Source organism: Pieris napi, chromosome 22, assembly GCF_905475465.1.
Source record: "Pieris napi chromosome 22, ilPieNapi1.2, whole genome shotgun sequence".
Taxonomy (NCBI): Eukaryota; Metazoa; Arthropoda; class Insecta; order Lepidoptera; family Pieridae; genus Pieris; species Pieris napi.
Window position 1 is genome coordinate 4,258,692 of NC_062255.1, and position 18,307 is coordinate 4,276,998.

The window sequence follows — 18,307 nt, forward strand, 5'->3', positions numbered from 1 at the left end:
TCAAATGATAGTCAACAAATTTAAGAAATTTTCATATGTAAATTACATAAAAACAAGTCAACATCTTGATCTAATTATAAATAAAAACAACAAAAATAAATACTGAATTGGACTTGTAAGTATAAAAGTTATTACTATATACTTATAAGCTATCATTACCCTGGATTTTTATAGTAAAACTTTTCTATAGTATGAATCTTTTAATCTAAAAACATGTATCAGTCATTAAACTAAATATTCGAAATTCAAATAATACTTATAAATAAGTTGGTAACTATAAATTTATATTGACAATTAACTATTATTCAAAGCCAAATTCATTTCGTATCCAGGGATAGCTTTTGGGACAATCAACACAAGTGATCATATATTTGTCTTGTTCAAGAACTTTTGAGGGTAGTTTACATGTATTTGGTTTATTGCAAGCGATTTCGGACTCTTGGAACCGTCGGTTTTTACATTGCCAAGGTTGGAATTTCTTTAATTGCAATACGGGTGTTGGTCGCTTCATCCAATCGATTACTTCTCGGTATGTGACAAAGTACACGTCCGGTAGCCTGAGCAGTTCGTCAGTGAATTTCTGTAAGTTGAATTAAAATATAATTGACATGTTTAATTGAATTTAACTTGCCTTTAATTTAGCTAGCCATATTTGTAAGCTTTAGTCTTCAATGGACCTAATCGAAGTCCAGGGTTGGGGAACTTCAAGTATTACGTAACGAATTTAGGGTGGGGGGTCTCATTTGTAAAACGTTACGCTGCGAGTGATTTCTACTTACACCACATAATAGTAACTAAAGAGTCACTAGGTGGTCACGAAACGTTTTACTAGACTTGGATACAGTACTGTACTTGGGTACTGAAAAACGTTACGGCGAGTTCATGGGGGGGGGGGGTCAATAATCTCCAAAAATTGCGTTCCGTAATACTTGAACGCTCCCTTGGGGGCCAGCAAGACAATAATAATAATGGCTGAAAGAACAGGGTAAAATCTATGGCAAAAAAATAATTGGTTGTTTGTAAAGTAGGTTTACGATCGAGATGTTTACGTGATAACGTCTTATTGGTGATATAAGTTTTTGGGAAGTAAGGAATTAATGAAGATAACAATTTTTTCAAATTTTAAATTACATCTATCGTTTTATTCACACTTTTGATGATAAATTTCGGGTGTAAAATGACAAGTTTACTTATTCGACTATGATATACATTTTTCTTCATACATTCACGGAATGACTGGCAGCGCTCGAGATGAGACGGGAGATTGGTCCGTCTCTCTCTCGTTATACCTGCGATCGCGCTCGTGAGGTTTTGGTGTGACACAAGTTTCTGAACATGTCACCCGACTAAAACGATTTTAAAGACGTTATCACGTCAAAAAGTAAAATGTAAATAAATAATTTAACATACTTTGAGTGCCAAAAGATATTCGTTATTCTTTAGCCACGTCGAGTTTAAATGGATACCGAACGGTGCTCTGTTCTTCAGATAGTGTCTTTTGAAATTCTCCATCAGTACATTATACACGTCTTCACCACTTAGTGTGGAGGGGCAGTACTCGAGGGTAGCGCAGGTATGGTCGCCATTTTTAAGTGGATTTATCACCATCTCCCATATACCTGCGTAACTCCGCGTCGGGCAATATTGATTGTTACCTGTAAAAAAGAAATTAATTAAATTATGAAATTTGTGATGGATGTGGAACTCATATTTATCTATTAATTTAAGAAAAAATCGGAGCTACAATGCGAATTATTAGGATATAAACCAATCTTAACATAGTGCGACTTTAAAAAATACAAGAGCAGTGTTGGGCGTTGGCCTAGTGGCTTCAGCGTGCGACTCTCATACCTGAGGTCGTAGGTTCGATCCCCGGATGTGCACCAATAGACTTTCTTTGTTTGTGCGCATTTAACATATTTTGCTCGAACGGTGAAGGAAAACATCGTGCGGAAACCGACATGTCTTAGACCCAATAAGTCGACGGCGTGTGTCAGGCACTGAAGGCTGATTACCTACTTGCCTATTAGACTTAAAATGATCATGAAACAGATTCAGAAATCTGAGGCCTAGACCTAAAGAGGTTGTAGCGCCACTGATTTTTTTTATCTATATTATTTATGTATAAAAATGAAACCCGTTTTCCGTTGTCACGACATAACATGAAAACGGCTTGACCGATTTGTCTGATTCTTTTTTTATAATATTCCTTGAAGTACTGGAAGGATGGTTCTTACGGGGAGAAAAATTAAAAAAATTGAGTGAAAGAGTCTAAAAACAACACTTTTCTATATTCCCATACAAAATATTCGTAATAATATTTAAAGGCAATTTGAACTTTAATACCATATCATAAAGTTCAAGTGTTAGTGGAAGGGTTCCGGGAAGGTAAATTTTTATTTTTTGATATAATGTATTTGTTGTATTATCAACTTTCTTTTTTTTATCTTACTAGCTAGACTGGTGTCCCGAATAGCAGAATAAGTATTTAAAAAAAATAAAGAATCGACTGTTAGGCGGTACGATGTTCGCCAGGCCAGCTAGTAAAAAATAAAAGTATCTGGTTAGCTACCTATACATCAAACAATCCCTCAAAATACGCATATATGTATATATATATAAACAAATGTATCATAATGTATCATTCAGCGTTTATTAACCTAAGTTCTTATGTGGGGTATTTTGGTTTTAAGTTCTTTTTCAAGGTCCCTTCAACTTTTAAAATATATCTATAATCTATAGGCGCAGATGGGTCTATAACAGTCTTTGAATTCCATTCGTATTTTAAACTTAATTGACTTTTTACTTGTTTTGATTGACGTTATTTTACTTATAAATTCTTATTACGAAAAAGTTATAATAGTACTGAAATGGAGACATAAATTACTTTTAGAACGTATTCTGTGAATCACAACGTTCTCGTACATTTTACGCAATATTGTCAAGATCGCATTACAAAGATGTCAAACGATTTTGCGAACAATACCTTCTCGATCTTGCACAATTTCTCACGCTACAGTTATTAACTAGTTGTATCTTAAAATTGTGAATATGGGCCCATTATCATTAAATCTCTATACATGGAATTTTAAATCGACTATTTCTGAGATATATCACAAATTGAAATTTGTCAACGCTTTTGTAAAGGTATAGTAATTTAGTAATTATAATTTCTGATTTTAGTTGCTATATTATTAAGGGTTAAAAAAATCCAATACATTAATGACGGATGCAAGTTTTATTATTGTACGGTATATATCTTATATTATTATACGTTTAGTGTTAACTAAACGGGCTCCTATCTACATTATATTTATCGTCGCTGTAGAATAACCTCGTATGTCCAGAGGACCAAACATTACAGGAAACGAAAAAAAATGTTTCATTTCGTCAATGTTCGTTAAAATATTATTATGTGTCCATAGTTTTTAATGGTAAAAAGGACTTATTTATTAATTACATAAATAAGTCCTTACTTCATGATTATATCAGTTACAATATAAGAGTCTAAGAATAAAAAAGAAATGTTTTTTTGACATACGAGGTTATCGTTCTACAGTGACGTTATGTATGCATACAAATTTGATTCGCATTGAATACTAGTGGTTAAGCTAAGCGTGCTATTCTCAACCCTGATGTCATGACATGTCATGTCTTTCCATAGACAGAACACTTGATTGTACGGTGAAGGTAAAAATAGCAAAGCTTGTCTTAGTGTCTTACCCTATGATTCAGAGTCGAGACTTAACGCCAACCATGACTCCCGTATTTCAAAAACGTATTGTATTTTGACATTCGAAATTTGAAAAATTGAGATGTGTGTGTTAAATATGCCCTTCATAAAAACATATGGACTCACCCGTACATTGATGCGGCATTTTATGATCCAAAGTGTAAGGCCAAAATGGCGGGTCCACAAGCGGTGCTACAACAGTAGCGTCATATACGAAACCAAATTCTTGCATCATCAAGAATTGTCTGTTCCAACCGACGGACAGATACGGCACGCGCATTCCTCTGAAAATTACACCTCGTTTGTGGTTTGTTGTTGGTAATATTATTACGTGTTAGTATACGAAGAGATGGTATCGGCTAAGTGACTTCAAGTTTTTATGTTTAACGCGAAATTTTATTCATGTAATTTATGATATAGTCTATTGGTTGGTCTGACCAAATTAAGACAATTAAGGGTCTCAACAACCTCTGAGCTGAGGATAGACTGGTGTGGAGGTAGCAAGTCAACGTATCGCTTAGGGCTTTTCAAGACAGCCACCTTCAGTAATGAAGACTACGAAGAAGAGCCTATTTCGTATGAGAATGGGATGATCATCGACCAGTCTAACTACTGACTGGCCGCCCCGAAGGCTCCAGAGGCTTAAGTCATTCATTTTATTTGACCGATACACTTGTTTCATTCCTAACTCTATGGACATATAACGGTTTACTATAAAGCCGACCAATCAGGGACAACCTTCGGACAGTTGACAATTTTAAGATTGTAATTTGACGGTTTCACTTCGATGGATTACAATCTACCAAATATTAATACGTTAAATTGTAAAAGTACGCTGAGGTTCACAATCTTCCGACAGTTTGTAATCTCGCGAGATAGATTACAATCTAACGGTATTTACAATTTTACGTTAACATATCCTTAGAGGCCGGAATAAGGTCGTATGACGTCATCGCAGTAATTTGTAAGCGCAGACTGCAAAGTATTATATAGTTACCTGAATTCCTCCATCCAAACTCTACCAAATTTGTTGATGATGTTAGCTTGGCCGACCATTTCGTCAAACCAGTCCTCAATAGTTGCGTTTTTTGACCACCATTCTTCAGGACCGCGGTGTCTACGCAAAAATTATTTGTCTATTTTAATATCACACATAAATCACTTGACATTGACTGACACTTTGAGTGGGTTACTAGAATACTTTTAAAATAGTCTAGTCGACAAGTTGAAAATGGAACAAAATAGAGATACTGCTCTTAAAATTATGTGCGATAGCTCATTGGATCCCGAATGACGTCTAGAAAAATGTGCTAAAAGCGTGTATTAGCACATAAAAAATTGCAAAAGTTATAGACAATTAAAGATGAAAAAAAAATGGCATTTAGTTTTTTGCCAATATTTCATAAACTATTAATATTTAAGAAATTTCAAAAACAGATTTTTTTTTTTTTTATCAACAATTCTATTGTTTATTAACGTACCAATTTGTTATAAACAAATATTCAAAAAAAAAATTCTATACTTTGTTATATATGGTTGTTTTTGTTAATTTTAGAAGTTTTAGAAGAATAATAAAAAAAAGTTGAATATTTGTTTATAACAAATTGGTACGTTAATAAACAATAGAATTGATGATTAAAAAAAAAAAATTTCTGTTACTTTATAGAGGACTGTCAATTATAATTTTTAGAAAAAAAAAATTTCTTAACTAATTATTTAAACAATAGAAAATTTAAAAAAAACGATTATAAACAATTAAAAATTGTTATTAAGGAAATTTTTTTTTTAAATCATAAAATTTTTAATGTAATAAAGTTGTGTTAAATTTTTTTTTTTAAATATTGATTCAATCAATTTGTTTATAAAAAAATTATCAACAAATGGCGGGAATTTTTTTTTTGCAAATCAATAAATACCTTGTATTAATAAAAAAACGATTATATGATGATTTAGAAAAAAAAAAATTTTTTAACAACATTACATGGATTTTTAAGTTTTTGTTTAAGTAAAAAAAATGTTATAAACAAAGTATAAATATTTTTTTAACTTTTATGGCACGATCTTGTTAAGTATGTATGTAAGAAAGGCTCTACGAAGCGAAATATTTTTACGACCATTATTAAAAAAAAAATTTTCACTTACAATTAAGACGGTCGTTCGAGAAAATTTCGTTAGTTAACAATTATTTAACTTGTTGAAAAATTAACTTTAAGTAAAATTTTCAACGGGAATAAATTAATTATAGTGTTCAGAACACACCATAATTTTTTCAAATTAAAAAAAAAATATTCAATGCCTTAAATAAATTAATTAATGTGCCGTAGTCGGTTTTGACGCCACGCGCGAATCCTAAAAATGTCACCCGCAGACCTATTTTCAGCGTTAAATTAAAATTATAAATAATGGAGATAGAGTTCCGGGAGTCAGGAGTTTTTTATTGGAAATTTCCTCCTCTTTCAGAATCTTAATAGTGTATAGTGAAATTTCTTAAATATTAATAGTTTATTAAATATTGGCAAAAAACTAAATGCCATTTTTTTTTCATCTTTAATTGTCTATAACTTTTGCAATTTTTTATGTGCTAATAAACGCTTTTAGCACATTTTTCTAGACGTCATTCTGGATCCAATGAGCTATCGCACATAATTTTAAGAGTAGTATCTCTATTTTGTTCCATTTTCAACTTATCGACTAGACTATAATATAAAGGCACAAGAAATAGAAAGGAATGATTGATGAGTGATTTACGACTTACGTTATCGAATGAACGGCGATTTCATGATCATCATTCCATAGTTTTTGCACGTGCCGATAGTTGGTGTATGGATGTGATATGAAGAAAGTGGCCTTAATGGGACATCCATTAGGGTTTTTGCGCTCCGATGTTAGAATTTGCTTCGCGTAAATATCCCAGTTCTCGTGATTAACGGGTCCGTCAAACGTCAGAGTTATCATCTGGGGTGTCTGGAAATAATATTCATGCACTAGCTTATCGAACATAAACCTAAATTTTGTGGTTCAGTCTCACTTGGCTTAGTTCAGACCACCTAGATACAATAGACCTGATTTGGAACATTAGCTACCTACTATTATAATGATAGTATAAAATGTTGGGCAGTAAGAAATTTATCAGAATTGCATTAAATAGTGACCAGTTATTTTAGTTATAGTATTTACATTATTCTTAACCTGCATAGTAATTGGTAGTAATAATCATTAATAATTGATAAATCGAAAATTAAAACAAGTTCAAAAAGTTCGGTCCCTTGACAGTGTAGCCTAGTGTATACGCCTAGTGCACAGGCGCTAATTAAAGATTTAAGTTGGCGCTAATTAAAGATAGATAGTACCGGTGACCCCAGAGGTGGTGATTTCCTCGCTCAACGAATTAGTTTCGCAATACAGCGAGGAAATGCTGCCAGCATTAAAGGTGCCACAGGGACCAACATTTTTAAATTTGTTATAATTTCTATTTTAAATAAATTAAAAAATAATATTATTTTAAGTGTCGAAAATTAATACAAATTATAAATTTTTAAATTTATTTCTTCGATAATAAAAACACGTCGCATGTTAATTTACAATTTGTCATTTGAGATTTCAATAAATTATTTTGCATAAAATATAAAATACATACTAATACATATATCTATTTCATAAATTTTCTTTACGAAATTTTAATTTAAAAAATTGAATTTCTATACGGTAACTCGCCCTTCTCACTCTCTCTCAAGTTCTCTCTTTTCTTCGACAAAAACGCTGCACATCTTCGTGACGCATCCGTAATAATTTTACCCTCATACGCCTAAAGAAGTTTCACTTTAAAAATGACTAAAAACAACTGCAACTAACGACTCTTGCAAACATTCGCGCTGAGATATATAACTTACTTGGCTTTGAATTAGATTTCCCGGTGTCGCGTTGCCATATTTGGTACAGAAACAGTTAGGTAGCTGACACAATCCTGGGTCACAGGGTAGAGCAGCGTTCGGGTCGTAATTCACGTCGCACCAACCCTTATAACAAAATATAGGATATTATTACAGTAGTTTATGCAACTGTCATATAATAGAGGGTATTAAAACATGAGTGAAGTTTGTGTAATAAGATTACACGAGTGTTTTATTACCTAATTATATGCAGTTGCAATTAAATAAAATGCAATATAAAAGAAACAAAAGTCTGTTATTGGTCTGTTGGCTCGGAACCAGCGCGCTCACCACAGATTATGTGTACTTAAATTGAATTGAAACCTCCTTGGTCAGGACACATTGTACTTTAATAATCAAAAAAATATTTTAAAGCAGTTTTGTTTCGTTAGGAGAATAATGCTTTAATTTAATTTTTTAATTTTCTTAAAGAAGTATGTAAATAAAATATGCAAATAAAAGTAATTTCATAATTAGAATATTACCGAATGAGATTATATTAAACTATTTATGCAATAAATTCAAACAATTTAGATTATAATAAATTTTCTACTGATTCACATAAAATGTTACTAGAAAGTACACACGCTGATGAAATACAGTTCTCAATACATTGGAGCCTGGGATTTAAGTAATTTATCTATGGCAGGTAATTAGTATTATTGTGCTTAAGGATTTAAGATCTGCTCGTGAATCCTGAAGTAGATTTAGTACGTTCTAGAAGAAGAGAAGGTGACACCCAGAACCGACGTGCGTATGAGGGAAACAATATATCAGGACCAAGCAAGTCTGTCTGTGGTCTCTCCCTGATTTGTAAGACATGATTTTTACGATAAGGTCATAAAACGATTTTATATTAATTATTTCTACTTAAACAGCAAAATATTGTCGGTAATTGAACCCGTTAGACACGTTAATAAGTCCAACGATAATATATCAACGATATTGAATCATTAGAAAAAGTATATAATTACTATTACAACCAGTCAAAAGTTATTTGTATTCAATACTTTCACTATAACGCCCTCTTGTCATACACGTAATATATGCCTAATGCCGGCTTATATAAGCTAAAGGCTATTATATAATTTGTTCAATTATATGTAATACATAATGTATTCTTCCATTATAATGATCACCTTTAGTTATGGAAAAAATTGATAGTTGGATACATTTAAAAGGACCTTTTTGACTATTGTATTGGACGTAGGGTTGTACCGTGTTCAATACACTTGCTACGTCCGGAAACTCATATCCCGGTTTAAAAAAAACAGCCGCTACTTTTTGTAAATCGATACGGTCAATGGTTAAATCTTTTTAATAAATATGGTAAATTAAATGAACGATATATTATGATGTTTTAATTTAACGAAAAACAATACAAAATTTATTGAATCCTGTTTAAGTTAACTTTTGCTATATCTAGTATTTACATATTATTATTATCGTCATCATATATATCATTTATTTTGTACTTCTTTAAGGGGAATTTAAATACCCCTTAATATCGAATAAAAACCCCTAAACTTTTTGTGGTACACTCAGTTTGAGACGTAATTTCAAATATGTATGAATAAAAATACGTTTAAGTAGTATAAAATAGCTAAGCTTTTTGATATTTAATTTATAGACAGTATAGACACATCTGAAATTTTTATTTGGTTTAGTTAATATAAGTTGTAAAAAATCGAGCATTTAAAAAAAAAAACTTGAAAAAATTGGCCCCTTAAAACTCCTGGACATCTTGATTTGCTATAAATTTAAAGGGAATAAACCTCAATATCAAATATGGCATCACTGGCGGAATCTGCATCTTCTTTCTTTACATAGAAAACAAGCAATGCAGGCACATTAAAGGATTGCTATAATCAAAACAAACGTTGTGCCACTAATTACGGGACGTCACCAATAAAATAGTAACCCAATTATTATTTTGCACTTGAAAAGGTTGCATGTGTATAAATATTTCCTTCCTACAAAAACATCGGAAGTTATAGATTGTAAATAAACACGCGGTGAAAGTAAAATTAACAAAACCAGTTGTGTAAATTAGTGTCTTAGAGAAATGATATACTTTTACCGGTACCCCATAAAATATTGCTTTTTTAATCGACTTGATATTGGAGGTTGAATATTTGTTTCATTTTAAGTTAATAACAAGAAGTATATTCTATAGTTAAACCACTACTCAGGTTATCTTTTACTTAACTGGACATAAGTTGACCTTCACATTGGGTGCCTCAATACTTATAATGAAAGTACTCATAAAAATTACTACCTACTAATTGATGAACTATTTTGCCTTTTAGACGGATGGCAGCCCACAATCGCAGATACACATATTAGTGTATATTTAGTTTATTTTAATAATTTCATGACCAATACATGACTACAGAATATATAAGAATACGAATTTAACTTGAGATAACGTAAACTAAAAATCTAACAAAAGGTACGTAAATACACTGTTACAAAAAAACTATTTCATTTTACGATGTTGCCAGTCTGTTTAAGCTGAAATAGCAGTATAGTCTATACTTTATTATTAAAACAGTTGATAGAAGTTTCTACGTGAAACTGTAATAAACTTTTTTAAATGTATAATAGTTAAATACTGAATAATTTCTCTGTTAATAAAAACATCTTACCTCATCTGAGTAATCAGAACAATCGTTGGCTCCATCACAAAAGTATTCTGCAGGTATGCAGGTTTCATCTGAGCAGCCAAGGTGTGTCTCGTTGGCACATTTCGCTGAATCTAACAGGGGTTTTGGCACCAGGGTTTCTAAAAAAGCCAATGGTACAGAAGCGAAAAGTTGCGTTGATTTGGAAAAACAACCAACCATTTAATTAAATACATATAATGAACGAGTATCGTAATGGCGTATCAACTCAAAGACGTTTGAAGATGAGTTAGTAAGTTTATTGGAGTGTTAAAGAAACAAGGAAAAGAACAACAGACGTTGATACTACTTTAATTAATTCCCATCCAATGTCGTATTTATTCTTTGTGTATTGGAAGATATAAAATAACAAATAAAATAAATATAACAATACTACCAAGAAAAAAATAATCAGTCTAATTACATTCTTTCGCTAAAGTACCTACTGTTCGTCTCTTTCTGTCACATTAAATATAGTTAAAAAAGAATAACTGGCTTATTAATGTTTATATAATTAAGCCAGTTAAAGTATAAATAGTCGGCTCCAAATACACGTTTTGAATTACCTGTGGTGAGATCACAATTGTGTACATTCTGGTACATATCACAGAGTTGACGGTTGACATCAAAGAGGAGACCCTTCGAGCATTGAAATTCGAAAACTTCATTTTCTAGGCATAGGTAGTATTTTGAGCACTCCTCAGCATTCCACATGGTGTCCTCATCTCGATCGGGATTCCTTGAATATTATGTTAATATGATAAACACGTCTTGCTCTGTTAGCTTAGCTTTTGTGAGATATAATAGTCTATAATGGAGGCTCTGCTTGCTCGCGCACTTAAAAAAACGGGTTTAAAAAGTTTCTATATAGAACTTAAGGAGGCTTAAGGATCAATGCCCGATGTAGAAGTCTCTTAGATAGTTTTTTTCAGTCGAATTTTCCAATAAATAATTTATTGTGAACCCAAACTGTATAGATTCTGTTCTTTTATTATTGAAGTTTCTATTGTGTGTTTGTGTTTGGAGACCCAGGGCATCCGTAAATCCGAAACTAATGTTAATGAGTCAGTAAGTACAACTTAGGTACAAGCAATAATGGTCAGAAGGAAAGAAAGCACTGATGTTGATTTTAGATTTAACATTATTACTATTAATGAACAGAAGTATTATTATTTCGATATATTCAGTTAATAATCTAACTAATGAGTTTTTAAATTAAATTCGTTTTATAAGTTTATTTGATGTTGGGGCGAGTTTAAGGCAAATGACGAAGGCAGTGTATAAATAAGCGAAAGTAAATTTCTCGCAACGCGACAGGAAATTCAATATAGTGACGTACCGTGTGAAATATGATCGTTTGGTCTTTTGGCAGATCAAAATGTTTTAATTCTTTTCAGGTTTTATAATTTATTTATTGAGACGTTACGTAGCATTATTTTAAGGTACAAGGGCTTATATATAAAAAAAAAACAGTATCGGCCTAAAAAGTACAACCTTTTAGGCCTTAGATTTCTGTATCTGTGGTTTATTTTTCGGGTTTATTATTCAGTCGTGTTGGTTTGTAAGGCGCAGGCAAACACTGCGATCCTGATTGGATTACATAATATGCACACTGCAGTGTCATATTTGTTAATTTTAAATTGAATATATGCACATATATTTGTATCATTAAGTGCTTCACCATGCCCAATAACTACGTCTATTGCATATAGCGAGAGATGCGACAAAAAAGATGCGCAAAAAGCCAAGCTCAAGGTTGGCGAAAGTGTAGGTCAACACCCGCTTATAATGGCGGGAAATGTACAAATGCATTTGTTTGTTTTATATCAGTAATCAGTGTCGCGTGAGTTCTTGCGTGCTCTTAATATTTACGGAACTGTATTATACTTGATTATTTTTACATACACGATAACAATAATTATAATATTAATATTTAAAAAAAAAACAATATTTTATTACAGACTATAGGAGCAAGAAATGCTAAGTTAGCGTTTCATATATCGCGTAAGTTTTATCTAATTATTACTTAACTTTAACAATGTGAATATGTTAAGTTATGTATAAAAAGTTTATAACAGCAATATTGTTATGTAAGGTTATTCAAGAAATACAATTATACTTTCATAAGTTAATTATGCACCTAGAAAGTATTTCTAATCTAGTATTTTTTAATGAAAACATTATACCTAAATGTAATACTGTTAACTCGAAAATATAATAAACATAATATTAATTGACAGGTATAATTTATTTTTGTTTGTGTGTCTAATATTATATTTTATTATCACTTATAATAAAAAACTCGTCTAAGCTCAGTTCTTGTAGTCTGTTGTTGTGAAAAATAGATGTTAAATAAAAAAAAATCAAAACACTTGCCTGTAAAACCTTCCATTTTCATGACATTTAATATCCTGAAAACTCCTTTTATGCACATGTTTTCCCTGAGTCCCTAAAAATAAAATAAAAATATCACGTTCACCGTTCACTTTAATAACAAAACACTATCATATTATGGTAGTTACCTATAAATATAAATGTTAGGGCTAAACTAAAATAGAATCGAGAGAGCCGACAAGCCATGTTGTAGGCACAGCTTCTCTTGTAATACTGAATCATTGACAGCAACTTACCAGTTACCACTAACTTTCTATCAAATCAAATTGGAGAATGTTTAAAAGTGTTTTAAATAATATTATTTTTTGGAGAATCATGCCTTCTACAGGGCCCAGGATTTTTTTTATAACTGGTCTATGAATAGTAAAGTTTTTTTTTAAACAATTAAGTCAGAAAAATAATCACACTAAACTTTCCCCTTCTGTTCAGTTCGCTCAGTCGATGTACATCATGATTGGTACAGTAATAAGAGTTTGATTTATTTATAATTACTTAGGGTGAGATTCAGAAAGAGACTAATGCCCGAGTTACACGAGGCTAGTTTTTCAAGCAAGAATAGCAAGCTAGTTCTTCTGGCTTCGTGTAAACAAAACTAGCTTCATTTCTGACCCAGTAAGCTAGTAAGCTTGTTTACAAGCCAGGATAGTTTATAATAGGATGGAGGATCTATCTTTTAGGATACTAGCGCCCCCCACCACTAATTTTACTACCCTGGCTTGTGTATTCATGTGGCCGGCGAAGATAGTTTTCAGTTGGCTAGTAAGCAGGAACCACGCGTTTTGTTTCTTTTTGTCACCGCGACGTGTTTTTGAGATTTTAAGACGTCCAAACTAAGTATGGATATTAATTTACTCAACAGAATATCAAACAAATCAGGGGTCAATCGCAAATACTCTTATACTCTTCTAAATCTTCATTGCGAAACTCTTCCAAAAGTAAAGCAGATGATCTACGTTCTTCTCTTCTTAAAATCCACGGTATTGTCCACACCTATTTTTGTGACTCTTCTTCTAGTTCGTCTAGTGCGAATCGGCACAACTTCGAAGTAACTCATTCAGTCGAATAGTGTTTTTTTGGCATGCTCATTTTGGACGTGTGGTCCGTGGTGTGTGTCACTTCAGTCACTGCAATAGAACTAGCTTAAAATAATCCTAGCCTCATGTAAACAGAACTAGCATGTTCCAAGCCAGGTCAGAAAGCCAGGACAATACTAGCCTGCTATCCTAGCTTGAAAAACTAGCCTCGTGTATCCCGGGCATTAGGCGCGAACTTCCGGTAGGTATGCAAAAATGCAATACATTACGGGAATCAAAATCTTATAATTTGTTAATATTATGCATTTTTAATTTTTACTTTTAAGGTTATAATTGAACGGTAAGAATATTTATTGTTGATTCATTTTATGATGATATTAATTTATCCCTAATGAGCAAGGCATTTGCAAATGCAAATAAATTTAAATACTTAATCACATTTCCATTTGAAAAATAATAATATGTTCAATCAAATTTTAGTTGCACAAAGTTTTGGTACTCTGTGATCTTGAATCTTTACTCTTTGGCCTTTGCTCTATGTCCTCCCTCAGTCCTGTGGACAATGCGTTGTATTTCCGGCGGCCGGCAATTTTTTTTGCCGGTGATAATATAAATATAAATATTATTAAATCTTAATACATAAACTAATAGTTATTAAGTTATCTATCTGTTATCCGTAATACATTGTGCAAAAATTCACTGCATTAAAATGAAATGCCTTTCAACAATCATACAAGTTCTGGTTATGTTAAGTGTGTGTTTTGCTACTTTATCACCACCAGCCGATAAAAAGTCCCAAAAAGGGGTTAAACCTCAAGATGGTCCACGAAAAAACAATGTTTTGGACAGGAAGTTAGTTGTGGAAACACCATATGCTAAGGATATAATAAAATATCACGCTACTTTCCACCAAAGTATCACAATGCGTAACTTCTTGAATTCAGTGTTAGGATTTGTAACACCGGTAGGTGAAATTAATATTTTTTTTGTATTTAAAATCTACTGATATCTACCCTGAGTGGGTTCTCGCTGGGAATAATAGAGTTACCTTACAAATTTCATCTTTACAGTGGAACAACAAGGGTTATGATGTGGCTAAAGCATGGGCACCTAAGTTTAATTATATATCACCTGTATGGCTACAAGTAAAACGACAGAGTCCTAACATATATATTATTTCCGGGTTACATGATGTTGATCATGCCTGGATGAAAGTAGTCAAGCAAAAAGGGACTCCAAGTAATGTTAAAAGTAAGTATTTTTTACATTACAGCTATAAACTTTTGTTTGTTCTGGCCCCAGATTTTTAGTGTGGTTTTAATACAAAAAATATAATGATTTAAGAGGTGGCATAGCTACTAGGGTTCCATTACACAATTTAATACTTTTCCCAGACTACTTACACCGCTGTAATATCTGGAAGATATCAATTAATTTAATTTTTTTTAAAGAAAAATTGTCTTTGTCATTATGTTGCAGTCTAACTGATATTTCTATGTAACTGTTGTAATACATTTAGAAAGAATGAGATATATAAATAATGTAAGAAATTTGCTTTTGAATGTTCAAAACATAAGTTTAATTTAAAAATAGCTATTCATCAACAATATTTTTACTTTAAATTATTTAAAATCTCAATTTTCCAATACTTATTTTCCAGTTCTACCAAGACTGCTTTTAGAAAATTGGCAGCTGTCAGATCTAAAGGCATTCTTCAAAGAGCCATCCTCACTATCAGAACAGAAAGCTCTGATTGAAGAAGTGAAGAAAACATGCAAACAGTGGAATTTTGATGGTATAGTGTTAGAAATGCTTTCACAGATTGGAAAGTATGTAGAGAAATCTGTCAAATTTATCCAGCAGTTTGGTGAGATATTGTTGAATAGATTTAACACTTAATCTTTGTTTAGTCACTATGCTTTTGCTTGTTGTCTATTGAAATATTAAAGTGTAAAATTGACATAAATTTATAATTGACCCCATATAGACTATACCTATTAAATCAATCTATGGCCATGATGATAAAAACAGTTTTTTAAAGAATCATGACTTCAGCTAGCGTCTCAAGAAGTGAAAAGAATAGACAGTCAGTCTATTGCCTGTTTCATATATAGATGTGAATGGATTGCCAGTGAACTGACAATTATTAACATAAGAAAATAATTCCTATTAACAAACTTTGTAAGACCAATATGATTAAATTGTTTTTTTAAAGTCCATTTAGTAAAGTCTATTTTAAAAAGGATTTATATACTTTATTATACTCATAACAACTTCTTTATTTTATAGGCTTAGAAATGAGAGAAGACAACTTAAAACTGATTCTAGTCTACCCTCCATTCCGAGGCTACCCAACTGATGAGTTCTTTGTTAAAGCATATAATGATATTTATCCATATGTCGAAGCTATTTCTGTGATGACTTATGACTTCTCAAGTACTCAAAAACCAGGTAAACATAGGCAAAAATTTGTTACTTGAAAAAATATAAAATACTAAAGATAAAAATAACTTGATGGAAGCAAATATGAATATTATTTAGCTTACTCTCGATATTATTTTGCATTAATGTGTCTGTTTTTTTTAAGTTTATTTATAAAGACGTTAATGAAAATTTATTTCATACTGCATATAATAGACATAGATCTTATGCTTGTTTGAATCTGTTTTGGTTTGCCGGTAATTTTTTTTTCTGCTTAACAAAAAGTGCCTAGTAATTTTATTTTGTTTATATTTTTTGTAACATTTATGTGTACCAAAATGGTCATATATTTTAGATAAAAGAGCTTGTAACATCTACCGAAAAAATAAATAAATCTGTATTTGTATCTGACATATCTCTTAAAAGAAAAGTTTCTGCACATATTTAATCTTCATTTCTTCTTTTGGATTGATACAAAAGTGAACAATTTCTTAAAAAATTGCAGGACCAAATGCACCCTTATACTGGATAAAACTGTGTTTAGAGAAATTAATTGAGAATGAAGATAATCCCTCCAAACAATCAAAAATATTACTCGGTTTAAACTTTTATGGAAATTCGTATACTGCTAATGGAGGAGGTCCTATTGTTGGCACAGAATATATAGAGTTATTGAAAAATGCCAAAAATAATCAAATGCTTACATACAATAACAATACAGCTGAGAATTATATTGAGATAAGGTAAGGTTGCCAAACGAGAAAGTGTTACGCATAAGGAAAGTTAATGCTTGTATTGTGGGAGTCTGAAGCCCATGATCCCCCATTCCAAAGGCATTATACACGTAAACATTAATTTTTACACGCTTTATATTACCACACTGTATGTATGTATGTATGTAACCGACTCCTTTGGACTCGATTTTGACCCACTTTTAACGGACAGATTTAATTCAAACTTTGCGCACCTGTCAAAGATCGATGACAATGCAATAATCCGAAAAAAAATTAACTAAAAAATAAATAATAGTTTAAAAAAAACTAAAAAACACGCTTTTAAAGCACATCAAACTAAAAAGTGAAAAATAATTCCTAATTTAGGCTGAAAATGGTAATGAACAAAAAATACTGGTATTATTGTGAATAAGCGTGGGGCGCTCTGTGCCATATTTTTCGTCTAAAGAGTCTATAGAGTCTATAAAAGCGTGTTTTTTAGTTTTTTTTAACTATTATTTATTAACAATAATTTTTAATTTTAGGACATTGCAAGGAGCGAAAAAAGTATTTTACCCAACGTTATATTCGATACAGAAACGATTAGATCTCGCCAGGGAGTTGGGTACCGGAGTTGCTATATGGGAACTAGGCCAGGGATTGGACTACTTCTATGATTTATTTTAAATGTGATACTATTTTTAGGTTTAATAAATTATGTCCCAAATTAAAATGTTTGTTTTTTTAAAATAATTAAACGTAAAAAATACCACACGGTTTATAGAAGTGCCTATTATATGACAGACACATTTTTGTGTTTGTTTAAGAGAGGGAGAAAGAGTTTTCTTATTATTCGTCCAATGTTTAATTAGACTTGATTGGGTTAAAACACTTTTAATTAGCAATTTTAATAACTAATCACCTGATCCCTAAAGCGACATGATATTAGTTTTGTTTTAGAAAAAAAAAAATATAATCGTGTGCAATTCCCACGTGGTAGAAGTGAAACCTTCATTAATTTTGGTTACAAGTTAATGAGACGAAATTAGTTTTAATTTTTAAGTTTAATATCAATTATTAATTTTGATAAATACTAAAATAATTAAAGTTTGAATGTGGGTGAAACAAAAAAACAATAAAAGAACATGAGATAGGAAGTATTATACAGTGTTTAAACTTTAAATTAATGTAGTAAGAAGCTTTCACTTCAAAAAGTTTTTATAATTAATGGAATGTAAATAAAATGGATAACTTTCATCTAATTTTATATTAGAATTAAATTAATCTCTTATTTAATTTTTTTGCACATCCATGTTTTTTTAATTCAGAAAATGATCAATTACACAATAATTTCAATTTTTTGTACTATATAAAGCTTCCTATCTCATTTGCTCCTACGGTAAATATTATGAATTTATGT

The 18,307-nt window shown here is 31.4% G+C and overlaps 2 protein-coding genes across 2 annotated transcripts; one reads left to right on the forward strand and one right to left on the reverse strand.

The window, feature by feature from the left end:
* Positions 1 to 77: 77 nt before the first annotated feature.
* LOC125060980 (chitin deacetylase 1) lies at positions 78 to 12,965 on the reverse strand. The gene is made up of 10 exons (XM_047666111.1): positions 12,848 to 12,965; positions 12,702 to 12,774; positions 10,892 to 11,064; positions 10,311 to 10,447; positions 7,624 to 7,749; positions 6,489 to 6,697; positions 4,731 to 4,850; positions 3,860 to 4,017; positions 1,411 to 1,655; positions 78 to 580 (listed from the first exon to the last, which is right to left on the reverse strand). Exons 1-10 carry the CDS (start codon positions 12,939 to 12,941, stop codon positions 302 to 304), a joined length of 1,614 nt encoding a protein of 537 aa, XP_047522067.1. The 5' UTR covers positions 12,942 to 12,965; the 3' UTR covers positions 78 to 301.
* Positions 12,966 to 14,316: 1,351 nt separating this feature from the next.
* On the forward strand, positions 14,317 to 17,620 carry LOC125060945 (chitinase domain-containing protein 1). Its single transcript, XM_047666072.1, has 6 exons — positions 14,317 to 14,717; positions 14,824 to 15,004; positions 15,414 to 15,620; positions 16,043 to 16,204; positions 16,680 to 16,917; positions 17,433 to 17,620. Exons 1-6 carry the CDS (start codon positions 14,463 to 14,465, stop codon positions 17,572 to 17,574), a joined length of 1,185 nt encoding a protein of 394 aa, XP_047522028.1. The 5' UTR covers positions 14,317 to 14,462; the 3' UTR covers positions 17,575 to 17,620.
* Positions 17,621 to 18,307: the final 687 nt, after the last annotated feature.

Coding starts and splice junctions, on each gene's coding strand:
- LOC125060980 (XM_047666111.1), bottom strand. CDS start 12,941: ATGATTCAGTATTACAAGAGAAGCTGTGCCTACAACATGGCTTGTCGG. Junction 11,065..12,701: donor GAAAATGGAAGGTTTTACAG/GCAAGTGTTTTG, acceptor ATAATATTCAAG/GAATCCCGATCGAGATGAGG. Junction 1,656..3,859: donor AATGCCGCATCAATGTACGG/GTGAGTCCATAT, acceptor TCTTTTTTACAG/GTAACAATCAATATTGCCCG.
- LOC125060945 (XM_047666072.1), top strand. CDS start 14,463: ATGAAATGCCTTTCAACAATCATACAAGTTCTGGTTATGTTAAGTGTG. Junction 15,621..16,042: donor CAAATTTATCCAGCAGTTTG/GTGAGATATTGT, acceptor TTTATTTTATAG/GCTTAGAAATGAGAGAAGAC. Junction 16,918..17,432: donor GAGAATTATATTGAGATAAG/GTAAGGTTGCCA, acceptor TTTTAATTTTAG/GACATTGCAAGGAGCGAAAA.